Source organism: Ambystoma mexicanum, chromosome 2q, assembly GCF_040938575.1.
Source record: "Ambystoma mexicanum isolate Mex_15411 chromosome 2q, UKY_AmexF1_1, whole genome shotgun sequence".
Lineage (NCBI taxonomy): Eukaryota > Metazoa > Chordata > Amphibia > Caudata > Ambystomatidae > Ambystoma > Ambystoma mexicanum.
In genome coordinates this window covers 197,845,256-197,865,980 of record NC_090924.1, presented here as the reverse complement: position 1 = coordinate 197,865,980, position 20,725 = coordinate 197,845,256, and the positions used below count along the sequence as shown (strand labels likewise).

Below are 20,725 nucleotides of genomic sequence, written 5' to 3'. Positions count from 1 at the left end.
TATCCCACAGGTTTACTAGTTCCACCGAACACACACAGGGCATGATCTAAGGTATTCCTTTACATGCTTACACATTGAGGGCCACCAGAAGTTCCGTCGGATGAGATCTAGGGTAGCGGTATAACCTTTAAGACCCGTCATCTTACTGTTGTGGCACCATGACATGACTTTCTGGAGCGGATCTTTATGAAAAAAACAGTCCATCCTTCTCTGTCAAAGGACTCTTGCCTTTGGGGGAGATGAAGCGTCTTGGCGGAGACTTCTTTGACCTCCTGTGGAAAGGACAAGAGACCGTAAACAAACCAATTCCTCCGAAACAGGGCTTTTGCGGGTGGTGGTCTGTTACCTTCCTTATGGTGGTATTGAGAAAAGCAATCAGCAATGGTATTTTGGCTTCTGGGTATGAAGGTAATGGCAAAATCGAATTGGGCAAAGTAACGAGCCCATCGTGCCTGTGCGGCATTGCGACATTCCATCTGTTGAAGGAAATGACATGGTATCCATATGTACCTCAAATGGATGACTGTCTCCCTAGTAGTAGGTGATGCCGTTCTTCACAGGGCAGTTTTATCACCAACAGTTCCGCCAACAAATGCCGAAGTGTCAGCATCAACAATGAAAGGAAGAGACTGATTTGGTTGAGGCACAATGGGAGCCTCACAAAACCTCTTCTTGAGAAGTTGGAATGCAGCTTCCAGCAGCCTCTCCCCATTTAGAAGGAGTGTTTTTGTTGAGTAAAGCTGTGATGGGAAGCATGTCAGAGAAAATCTAAACTTGTGGTAACAATTTGCAAGATCCAACAACCTCTAGAGGTCCTTGACGGATGACTGAGGGCCGTTTGAGCAGAGACCTTGCGTTTGTCTATCGAGATTGCCTTGATCAGGTATTATGTAACCCAAATAAGGTACAGAAGTGACCTCAAATACACACCTTTCAGGCTTCACCAGAAGCTGATATTTTCGCAAAAGGTGAAGAACCTCCATGAGTTGAACAACAGATCTGAAAATAGCGGTCCATGAATCGCAAGCCTGCCAGAGCATTCACCAGTCCAAAGGGCATAATCCTATATTCGAAATGGCGGTAAGGTGTTCGAAAGGCAGTCTTCCATTCAACTTCGCTTTGATTCGGAGAAGGTGATAGCACCACAGAGATCTGCTCCCTGTACTGCTGCTATGATATACGTTATCAAAGGCATGGGACACCTGTCGCAGATGGTGAACTTGTTTAGGCCCCTATAATCCATGCATGGCCTTCGCTCAGTTGAGCCTTTGTGAATAAAGAATAAGGAGGCTTCTGCCGTAGACTTCGAAGGTCTTATCAAGCCATTGAGCAGATTAGAATCAAGGTATTGCCTAAGAGCCCCCTTCTCAGGAATTGAAAGTGTACATGTGTCCAAATGGAACCAGAGCGTCTGGCAACAGATTTATAGTGCAATCCTCAAGCCTGTGGGAGGTAGGTCTCTAGGAATCTTATCTTGAAAGACATTGTAAATTCTGGATATTGAGGTGGTATACAGTTCACTGCCGCAATCATAGGCTGGAAGCTTGAGTCTGCCAGTACGAATGCTTCCTGAACGTCTTGATTACATCCTCTGAGACAATCAGAATGCAATTGTAGGATATTCCTGGTCCAGTCAATACTAGGATTATGTAGTCTCAGCCATGGGATACTTAGTATTATAGGGAAGTGATGTGCTATCACTATGTTGAAACATAATACTTCCTTATGATTGCTTATGGTCATGACGAGTGAAGGAGAGGTGTGGGTGATTAAGCTGGAGCTTAGAGGTTGCCCGATGTCTCCTTCAACAGCCTGGTTTTCCGGTCGCTGCTGCATGGGAATTACCTACTTCCTACCACAAACACCCATGAAGTTTCCTGCGGCTCCACTATCATCCAAGGCACAGTTTTCGATATTACATCTTCCCACTTGTAAATTGACTTGAACCACCATTAGTTGGTGATCAGTTTGAACAGTGAAGGTAGAGGCGAAAAGAGAGGGACTTTATTCCAGACCCTGGGTTTTGGTCCCTTCTAGACCCAGGGTTTGTCGTTTCCCCGAGCGTCTGCGGGGTACTACGGGACAGTCGCGCAATAGATGGTTGTGTGATCCACAGTACATACATAGACCCTTTTCCCGTCTGTTGGCTTTCCGCCGGGGTAAAGGGTCCTCTGGCAGCTCCTACGCATAGGTTGTTCATTGGAGGATGAAGCTTCAGGTGATGAGGAAGTAAGAGTGCTACCAAAATTGAGGTTTGAGAAATTCCCAAACCACCTTTCCGACCTTCTCTCCGTAAATCGATAATCGATCTGCAGGGTTAGGGATATTAGGTCTGACAAGATAGTGGGTGTAAAAACTGAGCCAGCTCGCCCTTGATATCTTCTCGTATGCCCCTCCGTAAGATGGTATACTGTGCTGTTTTTGGCCATCCATCTTCAGCACACTTGAAAGAGGAGACGTAGGTTTGCAAGTCACTAGAACCTTGTCCAATGTCCAACAAGGTATCGCAGGCTGTATATGCGACCTCTGGACTATCGAAAGTCTGCCTTAATAAGGCAAGAAACGCACCATAATCCTGTAATACAGGGCTGGCTGCTGTGACTAGCATGGTGGCCCAGGCTAGTGTGTTCCCTGTCATGTTGGAGATCATAAATCCCACACGGAGTGGTCAGATGTATAAGTAGAGGATCTAAAGGTGAAGTAGACTACAGAGGCGTCTACAAACTCCTTAAGTCTTTTAGGGGAGCCATCGTACTTGCCTGAGGCCAATCCCATGGAAGGCAGGTACATGGCATGTACTTACCTAGCGGTGACTAGTTGCTTAACCAGGGCAGTTCTTAGGGTCTGTACCTCCAAAGGAAATCCATGTACAGCTGCCAGTAGTTATTGTACCTATTTGGCCATAGCCATGCTCATCTTCTGGCCTTGCAAACTGTCAATACTCCCTTCCTCCTCCTCACCCGAGGTGTCAATCGATGAAGACAAAGAATCTTGCTGGGGTACCCTTACCTTCTTCTTGGTGGCGTTTCTAGCCGCAACGAAAGAAGCGCTCTGACAGCTGGTCTCACCTAATAAAATGTAAAAAGGGATCCAAAGATCCTTCCTACCCTTGGGAACTGTAGTTCTCACAAGGGTAGCCAGAGAATATTAAAAAGGAGAGCCCAAGGGCAACCCAGCAACAATAGGCAGTATGTGCCAAAAGTTGTCAAAGAGGATAAAATTAAAAAGACACTGCAGAGTCTTCAAAATGATCCATAAAAAGAGTAAAAGACTGGAAAAATGTTCCCACTCACTGGAGGTATAGGGAAAAATAATCCAACAGTAAAGCAAAACATTCTGGTGTTGACACAGCTCAGGAAGATGTATTATTACTATGAAAATCTTACCCAACACTCGGATCATTGTGCTTACCTACAGCTCACATCCTCCTCATAAGGTAAGACTGGTTGCTCTGCCATTCTACAAATCCTTTGGGTAGTACAGACTTCGAGTTGGGGGCCTGTATACCAAATGATAGTTTTATAGAGTATTATCTCCAGGTGGGTTTAAGGAAAACTCCCCTAACACGGCATATTAAAGGCAACATATTATAGAAGATGACCAGATAGTAATATTTTGCTAATCCCAATTTTTCAATAATCTCACTTTTGTGATCCCCAGTCTTGAATGGCAATTTGATTTCTTTAAATCCTCTTTCACCCACTTGAAGAGGTACATATTTCAAAAGGTTATTGGATTGCTGTATGGTATCACCAACCCAATCAGACCCACCTGCCGCTGGCATGACAACCATCCCCTTCCCATTTCATACCGCCAAAGAAATCTGAAAGTACATCAAGGTTCAATTGAATTTCCAAGAATAGCTGAATGAGAATAAAGTTTAAAATACAAACCTTGCCATGCCTAGAGAAAACTTCTTCCAATGCTTGCTGCAGATCTTTCCTGGACATCCTGTAGTCCAAGTTACCAATCTGAACATCGGCACCATGTGCAAAAGGGTCAGGAGTACAATCTGCGCCATTACTTGGGTTTCCAACATTGAATGTCAGAGGAGACGATCGGTTTGAGAGGCTTGGAGACAAACTCCTAGAAAAACAGAAAAGTACTACTGTAAAAAAGCAATTCATTCAATTATTTTCGATGTATATAAAATGAAAGGCTATTGACAAAAAATAACTTGCAACTTTATACGTGATGCAGTGATTCTTTCAAAAAAATCAGACCTCTGCACTTACAAGGGACCTAGTCATTCTGCCTTAGTTTTGATAAGCAATACTTTGTTGACTAACAACTTTGCATGTGAAGTTGTCAACTGTACATATTCAAGGGCAGTGTTGGTGGTTGAAGTTTTGTTTAACATTTATTTGATGCATCCATTCATAATACGCAAGACCACTTACATAAGACAGACATTGCAGAAGGAAGCCTGTGAAGGCCACACCCAGCAAGTTTGGTTTTATGCTTCATCCCCATCCCATCTTGGAGGGGAGGATAGTCCCCCCCCTAGCCCCACTGCTAGACTCTAATCTTCCCTCCACTTAACTGTACTTGTCCCGCCTCCCCCGCTCTCGAGGCCCCTTCACCAGTGCAACCGATGCACTGTAGCACAACCCAAGCCAGTCTATTGTGCATCAGGCTTCCGGGTAAGTAGTCTAGCAAAGGCAATCATCCACAAAGCTAAAATGGAAGCAAAAAAGAAAAATTGCTCCCAATTTTTACCTTGCCTTTCTATAAGAAGCTGTACCCAACTAAATGGCACTCAGAAAAAATAAAACATTTTGAAACTTCATGCTTCTATTCAACGGATGCAGCACAAGCAAGAAAACATGATCCCAACTGAGGCCATTAACCTAGAAAAATCCTATGAGACATGGGAGTAAGGAAATTATCAGCTCCAGAAGCTTTCTCAATGCTCTATGGTAAAAGAATCAAGAGATCGGACACCCGCTTAGTGAAGGAAAAGGGATGTTCAAATCCTTTCAGAAACCTGTCTTACATACAATTACTTAGTTATACACAAAGCCATCCCTTCACATTACAATAATACATTTGATGAGAAAACCAGTAAGCATATGACCATCACCACCACTAAAGTGCTGATGTCAGTATTTTCTCATGATACCATTCCAGAATGCAAATCTCTTCAACTCTATTCCAGCTCCTACATATTCATACTAAGCCTTCTCCCCATCTACAGCACCTACATTCCCAGATAACCTTGCAGGTGCACTTGCCAACAGTAGATCGCAACTTCACCATTCTGGCAGATTTCAACCATTGATTGGAAAAAAGAACACGGATACAAAAGGACAAACACAAAACCCAAACTTTACCAGTCTTAATTAACTATTCGCTACCTAAGGACTACCTAGTCAGCCTTTTTCTTTTCACCCAAGTCAGACCACTACCAAAAATCATCAAGGCACATCTAACTGAAAACGCCAAACTTTATTTAAAAAAAAAATAAAAAATAATGAAAATGACAACTAACTGCCAATCATGTGAAGAAGAGGCTGAACAGCTATTTTTTGGGGCAAACGTTGCCTACACTAGCCACTGACAAAACAAACCCCCAATCATTAAGAAAACTGTTTGAAAATCTGGAACAATTACAAAAACATAAATTATCGAAATGGTGGGAAGTAAAAACTCTGGAAAAATATTTGCAAGTTGAGAGAATACACAGAGGACTCAGAATATGCATCTTCCCTTAATTTGACGAGGAAGATTTGCAAAGTCTTAAAGACTGGGAATAACTACTAACAGATACATCTAAGGAAATGATGCACAGAGTGATACAACACGCTAAAAAAAAAGCACATGATAAAATCACGAAGCAATCACAGCAATAAAACAAAAGACCGACGCATTCAATTTACCGGAAGCTATGTTAAAAAATTACCAAATCATGGATATATATTGGGATAGGTTAAGAGAATTGAAAGTAAAAAAAAAACATGCAAACAAAGGGGGGTCTGGGAATCTCTCTGCCAGCACAAACACATCCCAATGACCTGTTCTTGGGTGAATAACCCCTGGGAGAGACTATACCAAGTCTTTAGCTCACTGTCCTTTTCACAGAGAAGAAATTTCCCCGCATATCAGCCTTTGTCCTGCCCAGGGGCAGTCCAGCGCCGAAATGCTAGGCAATTCTCCTCTGAACAAGAGTACCATCAGTAACCCCATACACGTGTTACTGATGGTACTCTTGTTCAAAAAACATTTTTTCGCGATAAAATGGATTATAAATTCAAAACAAGTGTATACTTTTCAAAAACCTCAAAATTTGAGTAGCTACAAATCATCACCTAAAGCCCATAACACTGACACCAACACAAACCTTGCCTCAGTCAGACGTAGAGACAACAAGTGAAACAGAAGATGTAGCTAAAACTCCATCTTCATCCTCAACAGCAACTCCAGAATGTAATAATTCATAAAACACAAAAATGCAAGGTCATACATCATGGAATCAGCAGAGAACAGGAACACAACATCCCCTACAAGAGGAGGAGGTCGACAAGGAGGGGCAGAGGTAGTCTCTCCAAATCTCTCAACAAGCAGCATAGGAACGCAAACAAGATCCAGGAATGTACAAACAGGAAATCCTAATGGCAAACCTTACGAATAAGGATCTTTCGCCACAGTTGAGGCAGCCCTCAAACTACTATCATTTTGTTGCATAGACTCGTCAGACTATTTCTCAACAAACCTAGATTTTTCCAAATTCTGCCAACTAAAATTGAAGAAATACTTTTCTAATTATGACCATACGTAAAAGGCCTGAGACTTCACATATCCCCTCTGCGCAATCATTCACAAATGTAGAAGACCGTGTACTTGCTAAATATACAAGGATTACATGAAACTCATTCTCCAATCACTTTCAGCTGATCCCAATATTACAATGGGACTATCAGAAGAAACATCACTACGACCAAAGTCAGTTTTTCCACACCCAGCAACGGACAATGTGATATGTTCTTTAAAGCAACACCACAAGATTTAATAAGGAAATATTTATCAGGCTCAAAATCCAAAAAATTCAACATAATTTGACACTCAAAGAGAAAAACGCTCTAGGAGAGTTGAGTAAGAACCATACAGTTACATCCAAAATTGCAGACAAAGGGGGTAATATTGTCCTAATGAATACAGAAGATGACACCTAATTGTCACTCCAGCACTTAAATAACAAAAATTGTTAAGATAAATTGACCAGCAATCCTTTGCCAAATCTTGTAGAAGAATGGAATGCAATGAGTACCCATTGGCTAGAAATAGGCCTGACAGAAGACGAACATGACTTCATGCACAATCCGTTTCCTACGCTGGCAACAATATTTTTCATCCCCAAGATTCATAAGCCTTATTTATCTTTTCCATCAGGCAGACCAATTATGAATAGTATTGGATCATTAACAGAACCCATTTCACAAAACAGACATTTACAACCCTTAGCTGCAGGTTTAACATATCTACAGGATACTAAACATGTTATCCAGCAACTTGAATTAGGCACATGGGAAGACAATACAGATTAGTCAGACTGGATGTCTCTTCTCTATACACAAGTATCTTACATAATAAGGGCATAGATACCATCTATTATTTTGTCGAAACCAGATCCATTTCTTTTCACCAACAAAATTTGATGCTCACAGAAATGCTCAACTTCACCTTCCAGAACACCATCTTTACTTTCAATAACCAATTATACCGCCAAAAACAGGGCACGGCTGTGTGTGCGCAATTTGCACCCTCGTACACCAACTTATACATGGACCACTTCAAAATAAAGCACGCCAGGCAACACCCTGCATTTAAAATGGAAACAAAATATACTGGGGACGGTATATTGATCATCTGGAATGGTAGTCAACAAGAACTCAAAGTATTTCACAATTACCTTAATGCCAATGATTATAACTTACAATTTACCCTACAAGAAAGTACAACAGCAATATATTTGTTGGACCTGCAACTGTAAAAACAAAACTATACACACAACTCTTTGTGAAACCCACAGCAGGAAACCGTGTCCTTCAAGCAAAAAGCAATCACCCCAATCACGTTATCTCAAACATCCCATTTAGAGAACTGTTGACAATCAAGAGAAATTGTAAAGAAAATCAGGAATGAGAAACATGCACAAGAGTCAATTCAAAAATTCTAAAAATCTACCAAAAATACAAAATCACACACAAGAGCGGCCTTGCGAACTAACAAGCCCAAATTAATTACATCAGCGGGCACAAACAAGTTGAGATTTATAACCCACTATAGGTCCAATATGCAAAATATTCGACAAATGATGTCCAAACTAGATGAAGATTTGTCATTTTTGGACAGTACACCTCCATTCCGCAAAGCAAACAGTCAGACAAACATGTCAAGCCCATCGCACTTTTTGGCAAAGATGCAAGATACAGGTCTTCCACGATTGTGGACTTCAAAGGCACTACAAGGCAACTACAAATGTGGTAATTGTAAAGTATTTCCATATTCAGACAATGGCAAGAAAGATTCAGATACTAAATGGTAAAATATGGAAAATTAATCAGTTCATCAATTGCAATACAAAGTATGTTATATATGAGATTCAATTCACTTGTAGTAAAATGTATATAGGAAGCACTATTGGGTCCTTAAAAGTACGAATAGGAGAACATCTCAGATCAAAAGAAAGTACCCAAGTTTTCGTTTGGCCTACCATTTTCCATAAATATGACTATGGGCAGTCTCAAATTTTTTTGGACTTGAATGAGTCCACATGCCTCCCAGAGGAGGTAACATAGAAAAAACGTTGAGAAGCAAAGAAGCATCATGAATAGGTCTAACGGACACTTGTGTCACAGGGTTGAATGCAGATATGGAGATGCACATTTTTCTTTAAATGTTCTTTACAATCCTTTATTTCTTTGAAGTCAATGCCATTTTGATATCAAAAAGTAGGAAAATAGCATGTTCAGCCTCACTTTTGATTAATATTCTTTTTCGTGAATTTCTTAAAAACACTTTAATATACACCTTTTGATCCCAGACATCAATCCCAGTTAGTAAATTGCAATTAGAGTTACAGTAACTTTAATATCAATTTCACAGGCTAAATTAGCGCGTACATTTATATATAAATAACGTGCATGCATAATTCGGTATTACTATTACAATCAGCCCATAGTAAAATGGAGGACACGCAAAGACAGTCGCGCATAACAAACTTGACTGCGTCATCACGTTAATTTAAATAGCGGTAATCTGTAGTTTTCCTGTGGTTATCATGCCGCGAGGAAAACTGCTCTACACTGGGAAACCAGTATGCACTAGAATTTAAAAGTTAAGCAGAAAGAGAAAAAAACATGCATATTTTTGTATTTCACGGTACTATGATAGGTTATTTATAACGCGCTTAATACCCAGAGGTTTCTAAGCGCGGACCCGGGGAATCAAACCTCTGTTGCTCTGTGTTTTGCTTCCAAGGCGAGCACGTTGCCCCCAAGCTATCCTTTTGAGATAGAATTAGAATACAGAATTACAGAATTAGTCCCAGTAGTTTAATGGGACTCATGTACTTCCATATACCAGAATTACTATTGAAAAAAACGATAAGAAGTGCTCCATTTCAGAGCAACATATGCATATGGAGCAAATATCTAGCCCAATACGTATCAAAAAGAGTTCAACCATTTTTGCAATAACTAATGGATTGATGAAACCTGAAATCAAAAGCAAAAATTCAAGGTTCAGTTCAAAATCAGAAATAGAAATTTATTTCATTTATTTTGTTTTAGGTCAACCACTTTGATTTTCTATTTGAACCCTCCTGATGAACCATCGATAATAAAAGATGGAGCAACACGTGTCGAGGGAATGAGAGATTACAGAGACCGCTTTGAGGGATTGAGAGAATCATATCCTGTGATCAGTACACAAGATTTAACTGATTTCTAACATGCAATCCATAATTAAAAATAATTTTTGGTGCAACAAATGGGATTCCTCTTTTTTTATATCTAACCCTGCCCTCGCTACTCTAATCCTCTCGAGAAATCGATTAATTTCATTACGCAGGCAGCCCCCTGGGTGTGCCCCACACCACGATCACCAATCATTCCGCCCACTGCAGATCCACAGACCAGGCCCAATGCAACCCCCAACTCTGCCACCGCCATGCCCCCTCTGATCAGTATGAGGAATAGGTTCCTCAGACTCTGCACTCAGTTCTTCCCACGCATCTCACTACATCCCCCAGCCTATACGTCCTACGTAAAAACACATTCCTGTGAGACCTACCTACAAGTACACCAACTGCACGCTCATCAACACAAGATCAGTCCTGGCTCATGCAGTTTAAATCCTTGACCATATAACCTCCAACAACCTCGACCTACTTGCCATCTCGGAAACATGGCTCCACCCAACTATGGGCCCAGCCCTTTCCAATGGTATCCCTATGGGCTATTCTATACTAAGATGTGACCGATCCTTTAAAACAGGAAGCGATGTTGCACCTGCACCATAAGAGTATTGCAAATCAATGCCATGTCCACCTGCAAATCACTACTCACCAAGCTCTCCTATTTCCCGAACGACTCCATCACCATCCTCCTGATCAACCGCCCCCTCCCGGAACCTAGCTCTGTTTGAGGAAAATTTACTGCAAAGCAACTTTGCATCCATCAAGCCCAACTCAAAAACTGTAATCCTTGGGGACCTCAACCTAGGTCTTAATGACCGAGCAGACGCAACGGCCTACAGCGTAGCCACGGCACTTAACCATGCTGGCTATACGCAGCGCTCCCTTATGCAAACACATGATCAAGGACGCACCTATACTGGATCAGCGACCTCAACTGCAACATCTCCACCCAGTCACCTCCAATTGCCCATGTTCCGACCATCATACCATTGCCTTCAAAATCCCACACTCAGATCGACCTAGACCAATTCACCTGGGCAAACCTGAAGGTATGGCCTGGTGCATAAAAAACCTTAACCCCACCAACCTCGCCCCGTTACTTGATACCCCTGCGCACCCCCGCCCACCCCATCAGTGATACACCCAGCAACACTAGTTAACCTCTACAAACACCATTGCCCAGGCAGTAGACACGCTTGCCCCCCCCCCACCCCCCTCAAACTCAGGAAAGCCAAACCCTCACTAAAACACCTGGTTTCCTACTGAACTCCTTGAAGCCTGTGCCAGCTAGCATGGAGAAAAAAAGACCTCCCTGATATCCAAAACCCTCTTCTCCTCCCTCAAAGACTAAAGAAGGGAAATCCACGTTGCCAAAGTCAACAGCTACAACTCCTGAATCCATGCCAAATTTAACTCCCGGGAACTTTGTACAATACTCCAGGAGCTAGAAGCCCCTCCCCGCCCAGCCAGACCCGAGTCTACAGCTCTTGATATGACAAAATCCAAAACGCCCTCACTGGAAAAGTCAACTCCCTTAAAGAAAAAACATGTGGCAAACTTTACAGTCTAACCAAACCACCTCCGCCCACAGCACCCAGCCCCTTAACGACACACACCTGCAACCCTTTCAAATTCCACCCAGTCTCTGCCATGGACGTCGCCAAGATCATCAAAAATCTCAAACCAGCGTGCTGCAAAGGTGACACTGCCCAGCTCCAGTCATCAAAGACTCTGCCAAATCACTTACTCCCTTTTTCACAGCCATCATGAATGCCTGCTTCTCCACCAATTCGGCGCCAACATACCCGAAGGAAGCATGGGTCCGACCATTGCTCAAAAAAACCTCCCTCGACCCCTTCATACCCACAAACTATCGCCCCATTACTACGGTACCCTACCTCCTGAAGATACTGGATCGTGTTGCGTACATCCAAGTTCAACAATATTCCGAGGAGAATATCCTGGACATTCACCAATCAGGCTTCCACCCCAAACACAGAACCTACTGGATTTGAAAATGCAAATAGACGCCATTAAGGACACAGGCAAACCTGCCCTCCTGATGATGCTGGACCTAACCACATGAGTCAATCTGGTTGACCACCATATCCTCTACTCCCAACTCACTGAGACAGCCAACTTCTCTCCATCAGCCACCAATTGGATTAGCTCTTTACTAGCCAACAGACCCTCACAAGTCTTCATCCATGACTTCTCTGCAGACCCTATCACTGGCAATTGCGGAGTTCAACAAGGCTCCTGCCTCTCCCCTACCCTCTACAACATATAAACCCCTTTTTAATCGTTTTGACAGACTCTGCATATCTTACACGGAATACGCTGACCAGCAGCTCCTTATCCCTCCCAGTCTCCCTTAACCGCTCCTACCCCCAAGACTCCGCCACCATAAACTCGGTACATAAAGTCATACAAATATGCATGGCTTCCCATCTACTATGCCTCAACGACGATAAAACAAATCCTCATTGTTGGCTCCCACTACACACTGCGCAACATCGACCCAGCCTACAAAGAATTGATCATTGACGGTAACTGAATCACTAACTCTGCACCGCCAAAACACTTGGCGTTTACCTAGACGCCAATCTTGACCTCTTGAGCCATGTGAACTCAATCACCTTGTCTGCAGCTTACACTGCCAAACTGCTTCATGCCAGCAAGCCATTCCTCTCCCACTCCCAACTGCCTTTCCATTGCAAGAGCTATCACAGGAGCAAAGCTAGACTACTGCAATGCCTGTTTACTGGCATTTCTGAACGCAACCTTAAACACCAGACAATTCAGAACAATGCTCTCCAAGCAGCCATTGGTCACTCCAAATCTGATCACATATCGGAAGTCAGGAGAGAGGCACACTGGCTGCCCACACGGGAAAGGATTAAGTTCAAAACACTGTCCCTGGTCCATCAGTGTCTCTCCAATACTGCCCTGTCTCACCTCTCATACCGCATGGAGAAATATTTACTCGCCCGACCGCTCAGATCCTCCAACTCACACCTCCTGAAGCTCCCCACCTTTAATCGCATCTCGTGGGCGTTAAGAGTTTCCCAGTTGTGGCCGCTAAACTCTGGAACAACCTCCCTCCTAGAGAAGAACAGGCCTACTGGACCTTCGGCTGAAACTGAAAGACCTGGCTGTTCAACTAACTGAACAAGACTCTTCGCCGCCCCGCTTCTCCATTCCCCTCAATGTGACTAACGTTAGATACCTGAGAGTTTCGTGCGCTGTAATAAATGCAAAAATAAACAAACATGACTGGCTCCAGAAAGGAGACACAACTGGACACTCTCCAGGACTATCTAAAAATTTACAAACTACAAACTCACAGCAACAAGATGGGAACAACACATTAAGAATTAGGCAACAATTGTGCACAGATATCACAAACAATTGACATGCTCACAAAAGAAGCAAATCAATAAATGTTGAGATGGATTTCTAAGATCTGGCCTGGTCGACAGATGTGTAGGAGGCCACCCTAGTTCTAGTGAACAGTGGTTCTCTGGGGGATTAGTCAAACCCAATCAAGGCGATAGTGGTCAAGGCTAAGGAGAGGTGAGTGGGGGGTCAGGAGTCCACAATGAGTACACCCAGTGAAATAAGAAATTACAGTAAATACAAAAATACTTCATTTTAGGCCCAAAACACTATAAAAAGGAATCAAGCAGTTAATATCACACAACACTAAATATAAAACAGTCACAGTTTAATACAATGCATGGAGTTCACCATGTACCTGAAAGGGAAATTTAAGTAGTTCGGGCTATTATTCCTGTGAAATGTTGATAAAATTACCTAACTTTAAAATCCAACCCCTCGTTGAATAGACATTGTGCTCAAATGGTCACAAAGTACCTTTGGAAGCTGGAACAAAGTTATGAAATGTTCCTTTGGGTGTGAATATTGTTTCAGAAATCTTTCAAAAGGGATTAAAATGTAAGTAAATTAGTTTTCCTAGCTTCTAGAGCATCTTTTGCAATAAATGTGTAAAAGGCAATGGAGTATAATGAAGGAGATAGGGGCACCAGTAAGTATTGAGACTATTCACCACCCTTACTCTAATTTTCCCAAAGGACTTGGCAGGTCGAATAGGGAATGGGGGTAGGGGAGGACGTCACTGGAGGCGGGGTTTTCTGCCATTGGATCCAGTAGAAGCTGCCCAGGAGCTGAGTGCAACCCTTTCCAGTGGAGAAATGCAGCAGGCACCGATGCAGCTCTTCAGGACACTATCAGATTAACAATGGCTGGTTGCAGCGACCGTCGGAAAACGGGCGACAGCAGGCATCTCGGTATTTGCAAACAAAAAAATCCTAACAGAACAGGACCTGCCGTTGCTGGAAGTCAAACTTGGCAGAAGTCGACTTGTAGGACTAGCTGAAGACCAGCAAAGTTCTGGGCCAAAGCGCAGTACGGTGAAGTTTCTGGCACGGAACACCCAAAACTTAGCTGGTGAGGTTATTGGGTGGTCCATGGACACTTCATAAAGCTCCAGGATGCAAGATAGCGAGAGGGTGTCAAGAATGGTTGGTCCCAGCAGTCCAAAGAGCCGAAGCACCAGCAAGGGTGAATAGGCTAAAGAACAAATGGCTGAAGAACAAGTGAAAAACCTCATGGCACAGCCATCTTGGGACACTGGTCACAGCATGTAGCCAGACACTGTAAAGTGTAGTAAATTTAGCAAAATGGATAGAAAACGCAACTGCTGCCACTTGCCTTTAGGCACATTTAAAAGTAACCAAAACTCCCTTTGGTGCAAGTCTAGGGTGATACAAAAGTATCCACTTTGCACTGCATTGAAAGATGGTGTGTAATGTGAAAAATCTAACAAGTCAAAAGACAGAAGGGAAACAGTTTCCCAGTAGTGACAGTCTGAAGGATTAGTCATTTCCCCCAATAATAAATTAGCAAAAGGCTGAAGGTTTCAATGCTCTATAAAAAGTCAGGACAAGCTGTAAGACAAAAGCAAACATTTTCGGGGTCCATAGAAAATGGAGGGAAAGTGGACTAAAAGAGCAATCTTTACTAACACCTGGAAGATTGCATGTCGCCACCGGACAGTGGCGACTCCTGTTGCCATTAGTCTTTTTCGCATCTTGGATGTGTCCCGATGCCGCGTCACTGCAGTAGTTGCTGTTTTTCTTCGTTTGGGTGTTCAGCTGCAAGGTGCCTGGAACATATTCCTAAGTACTGCACCGGAACAAAACAAAATTCTACACTGATCAGTGACTGTTCGGACAGTTTTTCTGAAGTTCAAAGGGCTTAGTAATACCATTTCAACTGAGACAGTACAAGACTTGACTCTCGGCATAGGCTGTACCACCAGAGTTCATGGTAGCGTAGACAGAGCCGCCAGTCTTATCATAGGAGGTAGAGAGGGCTGTAGAATCAGTACAAAGAAATTGTAATACAAACCTTATCCAAAAGAAAAGCAAACCCCTATGTATTGTAAACAATAAATGGTTTAGTTAAATACAAGTAGGCCTAGATAAATCTTGGGGGGGAAATGCGTACCATCACAGATCATATAAACACATAGAAAGACACAACACCATGCTTAAGTGCCAAGGACGAGCTATCTTATCCTTGGCATTACATTCCTGTTGCCGAGGATGATATAGCTTGTCCTTTTTTGGCACTTCGTTTTGTGCGATCCCTGCAAAGCAGGGAATCGCCCAAAACAGAAAACCAACCCCTGGGCTATGTGAGGAGGAGGTTCTTCCTCATGGCCCGGGGGTTGGATTTATTTCAGTTTCAGGTCACCGCAGCAGCCATTTTTGGCTGCCGCAGTGAAAATAAAAAGGTGAGTCAATAGGCAAAAAACTCAATAGGCATCTGCTTTTTGCATGGTGACACACACCACCTTTTGCGCAGTGCCACTGAGAAGTCCCTAAGACTTCTATTAATGTTTAACTACATTTTCTTGGGTGAACTACTGTTCCCAAGAATAGTAAGATTACTTTTGACTCTTACCTTTTATGGGTCCAGCACACACCACCCCATGTGGAGTGCTAGGGGGTGTGGGGGGGGGGTTTACATAAATCCTTTATCCAACTTCTCACGTAACTTTCTGTTACACTAACTCAATTGAATGGCGGGTGGCAGTGGTTTCTTTTATACCAACTTTGTGCCATGCATCTGCAGGCCGATTTCTCAGCTGCAGTACAGCATCCAAAGGGTGACCATTTTCCCAAAATTGCCCCAGTCTTCGTTTTTCGCCATTTCTCATCAGTTAGTTTCTTCTGGGCTTTTACGCTGCTTGAATCGGGTTCGAGTCCTTTCTGCATTTTGCCTTTGGCGGACTCCAGCCCTGAACCCCCCCCCCCCCCCAACCCCCAGGCTCCAGTGTGTTTGGAACGACAGGATCTGTGGGAGGGTCACGAAACTTCCATGTCCTTGGTCTCTAGGCATGCCTGAGTGAAACCAGTTCTGATTGGCCGGGTGGTCAAGTGGCCAGTAGCACCCCTCCTGGACCGCAAAGTGCCTCGTGAAACCCCGCAGCTGTGCTGACCCAGTATTTGTTTTGACTTGGAAGAACCGCGAGGGATGACTTCCTCCTTTGGGCTGGTGGGACCAACTAGCCTTGAGACAAGCTCCATTTTGGCACAACCCCCGACTTACTGCGACTTTCCAAGGCTACAGAATCCCAATGCCCAGGGACCCGTGACCCTCATTAAGTGCATTGTCTTCGGAAGTTTGAATCCAGCCAAAACCTTGTGGGCAGCCAGAGGACCCTACGGAAGAAGGAAATCTTCATCCAGAGTCTGCTCACTAGAGTCAAGGACCAAGGGATCAAGTAATTTCCAACTGAAGCTGTTCGTTCTTTGGCATTGAGAAAAAGGTGTCAAACCACAAAAGGCTTCTGAATCAAAGAGAATCCATAGCCGTCGAGTCCTTCTCTTGAGTGCTGCCGTAGGAGCTTGCCAGATGTCCTCTCTTTCATCACCACAACCAAGGACCAGGAACAAGGTTTTGCTACACTGCAACAGGAAAGCATCTAGAAGGAACCAATTCTACAATTCACAGGTATTGTGGGGCTTGGGGTACATCTACCTTTAGCCAATTATGGTGCTTCCTAGCTTGGGGAGTACTATTTCAAATCCTTTTGAGTTGACCTGAGCTCACCTGCACGGACCTCCCAGCTGGCGCTTATTCAAGGTGGCTCATCGTGAGCTTCTGTGATTTTCTACTAAAATACTATTCAACATTTTCTAAGAAGAGAGCATCAGAACTTTGAACTGGCCCAATGACTTTGGCTGCCCTAGCTCCCTAAAGGCTCCTCTTCTGGACCTATTGGCTTTGGCAGTGCTTGTTCCCTTACAGGTTTTAATTGTCAAACACTATTATTGCTGTGATACAAGACTACCTATATCCCTCTGGGAATATCAACTGTTTTGCTACTTACAAAGTATTTTCTGATCTAACTTTTCCTTCCTTAAAACATAATATTGTAATGGTGATCACAAATAAGTGTTCTTACTGACCTCAAATGAGGTCATTCGTTGTGCTGGAATATGTAGAACATAAGAAAAGTTTACTCACCTACATTATTGCTCTTGTTGAACTGAATCCTAACTTTAGGATTAATGTTACGATTAGTTGCTGCTTTTTAAAGATGGTCTAAATATCCTTGTGTATATATAAATATGTATACATTATAACTTTAAATGTTCAAGTGTTTACTTGGATACCTGTATTTACTAATTTTGTTGTACAGCTCACATTACCCCTCTTAAGATCAGCTTGGCTGTTCAGTCACTACCAAATTGTGTAGTATAAGCCTATATTAAAAGGTGGGTTACCTAACACCAAGAAAAGTCTTGCAAAGTCACATACTAGTTGAACTCTACAGATTCTTACCCAACAGGGATTGAAAGATCCTTTCTACCCTTGGGAACTGTAGTTCTCACAAGGTTAGCAAGAGAAAGTTAAAAGGGGAGCCCCTAGGGCAACCCAGCAAAAATAGGCACTTACTGATAAAAAGTTGTCAGAGGATTATAACTGTTTATACAGCGCTTATACACAAGTGGAGTGCTTCAAAGCGGGAAGGGAACGAGGGAATACAGTTGGGGAGAATTCTCAGAAATGTGCCAATTCCTCTACCTTAGAGCCCCACAGCTCTTTTGCTGGGCTAGGGAGGGCTTTTTCATTTTTACCTAGAGAGAGCAAGACTGTTTTTCCCCAATCTCTCATGTATTTTAATGTGATTTGAACACGGTTTCTTTTGGTTGTTGGTGTCTGACAAACTTCATAGACATCTTCTTACATTGCAGCACACAGCACCTTCAGTGTAGTGCTACAGGGAAGTCTTTCACATTTCCCCAAAGGTTTAAACACCTTTCTCTTGGATAACTACTGTTTCCAAGAGCAGTAAAGTGAAATTGACTTTACTTTGCTACTGTACATTTCTAGACCCAGCACACACCATCTTACAATAGGGGTATGGAGGGTTTACATAGTATCCCCTTTGTCTAGCTACTCATGCAAGATTTTTATGTTACCCTTTCCTCAAATGGCTGGTGGCAGTGGTTTACTTTTAACTACCATGGTTTGTCTTTACTGCAGGATGTGTTCGCAACTGCAGTAAAGCACCTTTGGGTGCCATTTTTGTCAAAATGGCCCCAGTTTTTGTCCGGCCAGGGCAGCCTCCCTGCTGGATGATTGACAGCCAGGCTGGAATGAATGAGAAACCTGCATAAAAATCAAGGCTTTTTGGCTTGGAAGGCAGAGTCGACCACTGGACGAATTAATCCGAAGAACTTGAAGAGGAAGCCTGCTGCAACTCCTGGACCGTTGCTTTGCCCGGTGAAGCCCTGTTGCTGTGCTGAAATTCCAATTTTGCATCGACAGAGAAGCCCCTGCAAGTAAGACTTCTCCATTTGAGTTGGTGGTACCAATCGTCTCCAAAGTAAGCCACCTGGACATCGCTCTTTAAGTTGGTTGAAATTCCACAGAGTTGCTGCTGGAACCCCGACACTACGGAGAGGAACACCCGTTTGTGTGTGTTGCATTTAAGCTGGCCAAGAGACTGCAGGAAGATCCTACGGCTTCCCAGGGAGCAGGACTGACCGAGCCTAGCCACTTCAACAGAGTGCTGGGCCCCAGATGCAAGGAGAGTCTGCCTCGACGTCCAGAAACTGCTGTGGTGCTGTTTGCAGTAGACGCGAGGAGCTGAAACACTGAATTGCCACTTGTTGGAAGACAGCCGGTTGCTGTCGGTAACCGACCCAGTGCAGTGCAGGTGTCCCCAGAAGTCTTCCCTCATGTCCCCAGCACTGAGGCCCAGGAACACCAGGATCTGCAGAGCTGCACTAGTACAGAAGTCATCTGCTGATTTTCTTCTAACTAAAGGTACTGTAAAGTCTAAGAGAACTTACCTCTTGTTGTAGATTTGTTTCTACTCTTCACAAGCCTAAGAGCGTGTGGCCCTACATTGATTCTTCACTAAAGAAGTCTAAAAACATTGTGCAAAGACTTTTCTACTTACCTGCAAGAAGTGCTTCAGCTACCTAGACTTTTGCCTATTGACTTTGGCCTAGCCTGTTTCCACTGAAACACTCTTCTCTCCTCTGACACTGGGGAGGGTTGAAAAGTATTTGCCTGCTTAAGAATAATTGTGATCCCTTGTATTTTTCTGAGTAACCTTTTCCTTGCCACATCTCAGTGCTATTCTAAATGCTAACAGTAACACATCAATGCCCACAGTGTCCTAACAATTGATGTCACCCGAGGGTGTAGGAAGTGTCTGTGGCATTCCCAAAGGGTGCTTCCTGTTTTAGAAACTAAGAGTGTGTATTTTAAAGGTATTTGTGTGTTGCTTATATAAATGACTGGTAAATAAATAATTGTTTTATCAAGAAACCTGGAGTTTAATTGTTTGAATAACTCACTGTGAATCTTTGTGTAACCACTCTACTGCTCACATTGACCCCTCTTGAGATACACCTGGCTGCTCCACTGCGCTTCCAACCTGTGTAGTTCAGACTTATACCAAAGGTTGGGTACTATTGCCAGGAAGATGAGATTGTTGTAGGGCTCCCTAAGAGCACTACCCCAAATCTGTACCTAACAGTAATCATTCTTAGGCCTTGAACTTTCCGAATGATCTAAACAGAAAAACTAGCATACTAGGCCCGACAGCGTTTCTCCTACAGCAAGTGCATGAGGTGTTACAGTTTCGACCCGGCTAGGGTGGGGAACAGAACAAAGGTGGGAGGGGGGCTAGAGCAGGACAGAAACATTCTAGTCCTAGTACATTTAGTTAACGCATGCATACTGACAGAGGTGCGAGGAAGAGGGGGCGACGGCGGGGGGGGGGGGGGGGGGTTACAAGTGTGTCCAGTCCGACAAGGCCCTGGGTTTAGTGCAGAGAGGTTGCCCCGCTCAGAGTGTAAGCAGAAACAAACAGTAGTGCTGAACAAAGTGCAAAGACTGGCAGGGGGGGGGGGGCAGGGAACTGTAAGGCTCTGGTGGTGAACCAGGACACCAGTCATCAAAAACTGAACAGGGTAAGGGAGGAGGAGGAAGGAGGAAGAGAAAAAGAACAGAGGTAGCAGGGCAGCGGGAGAGAGAATGTGGCAGAGAAGGTGGTCTTGAGGAGTTTCCAGAACTTAATGTGCTCTGGCTCAAGACAGAGGCACAGAGGCTGTTACAGAGGAAGGCACCTGCAGAGGATAAAGATCTACCACAAATCTGTCTGTGAAAGCGTCTCACCTGCAGAGTTGGAGGATGAGCGGCGATCTCTAGAGGGAGAGTATTTAAGAAGATAGCTTTGTAGTTGGTGCGGGC

At 43.6% G+C, this 20,725-nt stretch overlaps 1 protein-coding gene across 4 annotated transcripts in view; it reads right to left on the bottom strand.

Moving 5' to 3' along the window:
• Window positions 1-20,725, bottom strand: part of MARF1 (meiosis regulator and mRNA stability factor 1) — a 1,350,049-nt gene that overhangs the window by 747,007 nt on the left and 582,317 nt on the right. For all 4 annotated transcript variants that reach the window (XM_069647123.1, XM_069647122.1, XM_069647120.1 and 1 more), the window contains exon 11: window positions 3,894-4,086. In XM_069647123.1, the coding sequence (XP_069503224.1) occupies window positions 3,894-4,086 (193 nt within the window). The remainder of the gene's footprint in view (window positions 1-3,893; window positions 4,087-20,725) is intronic.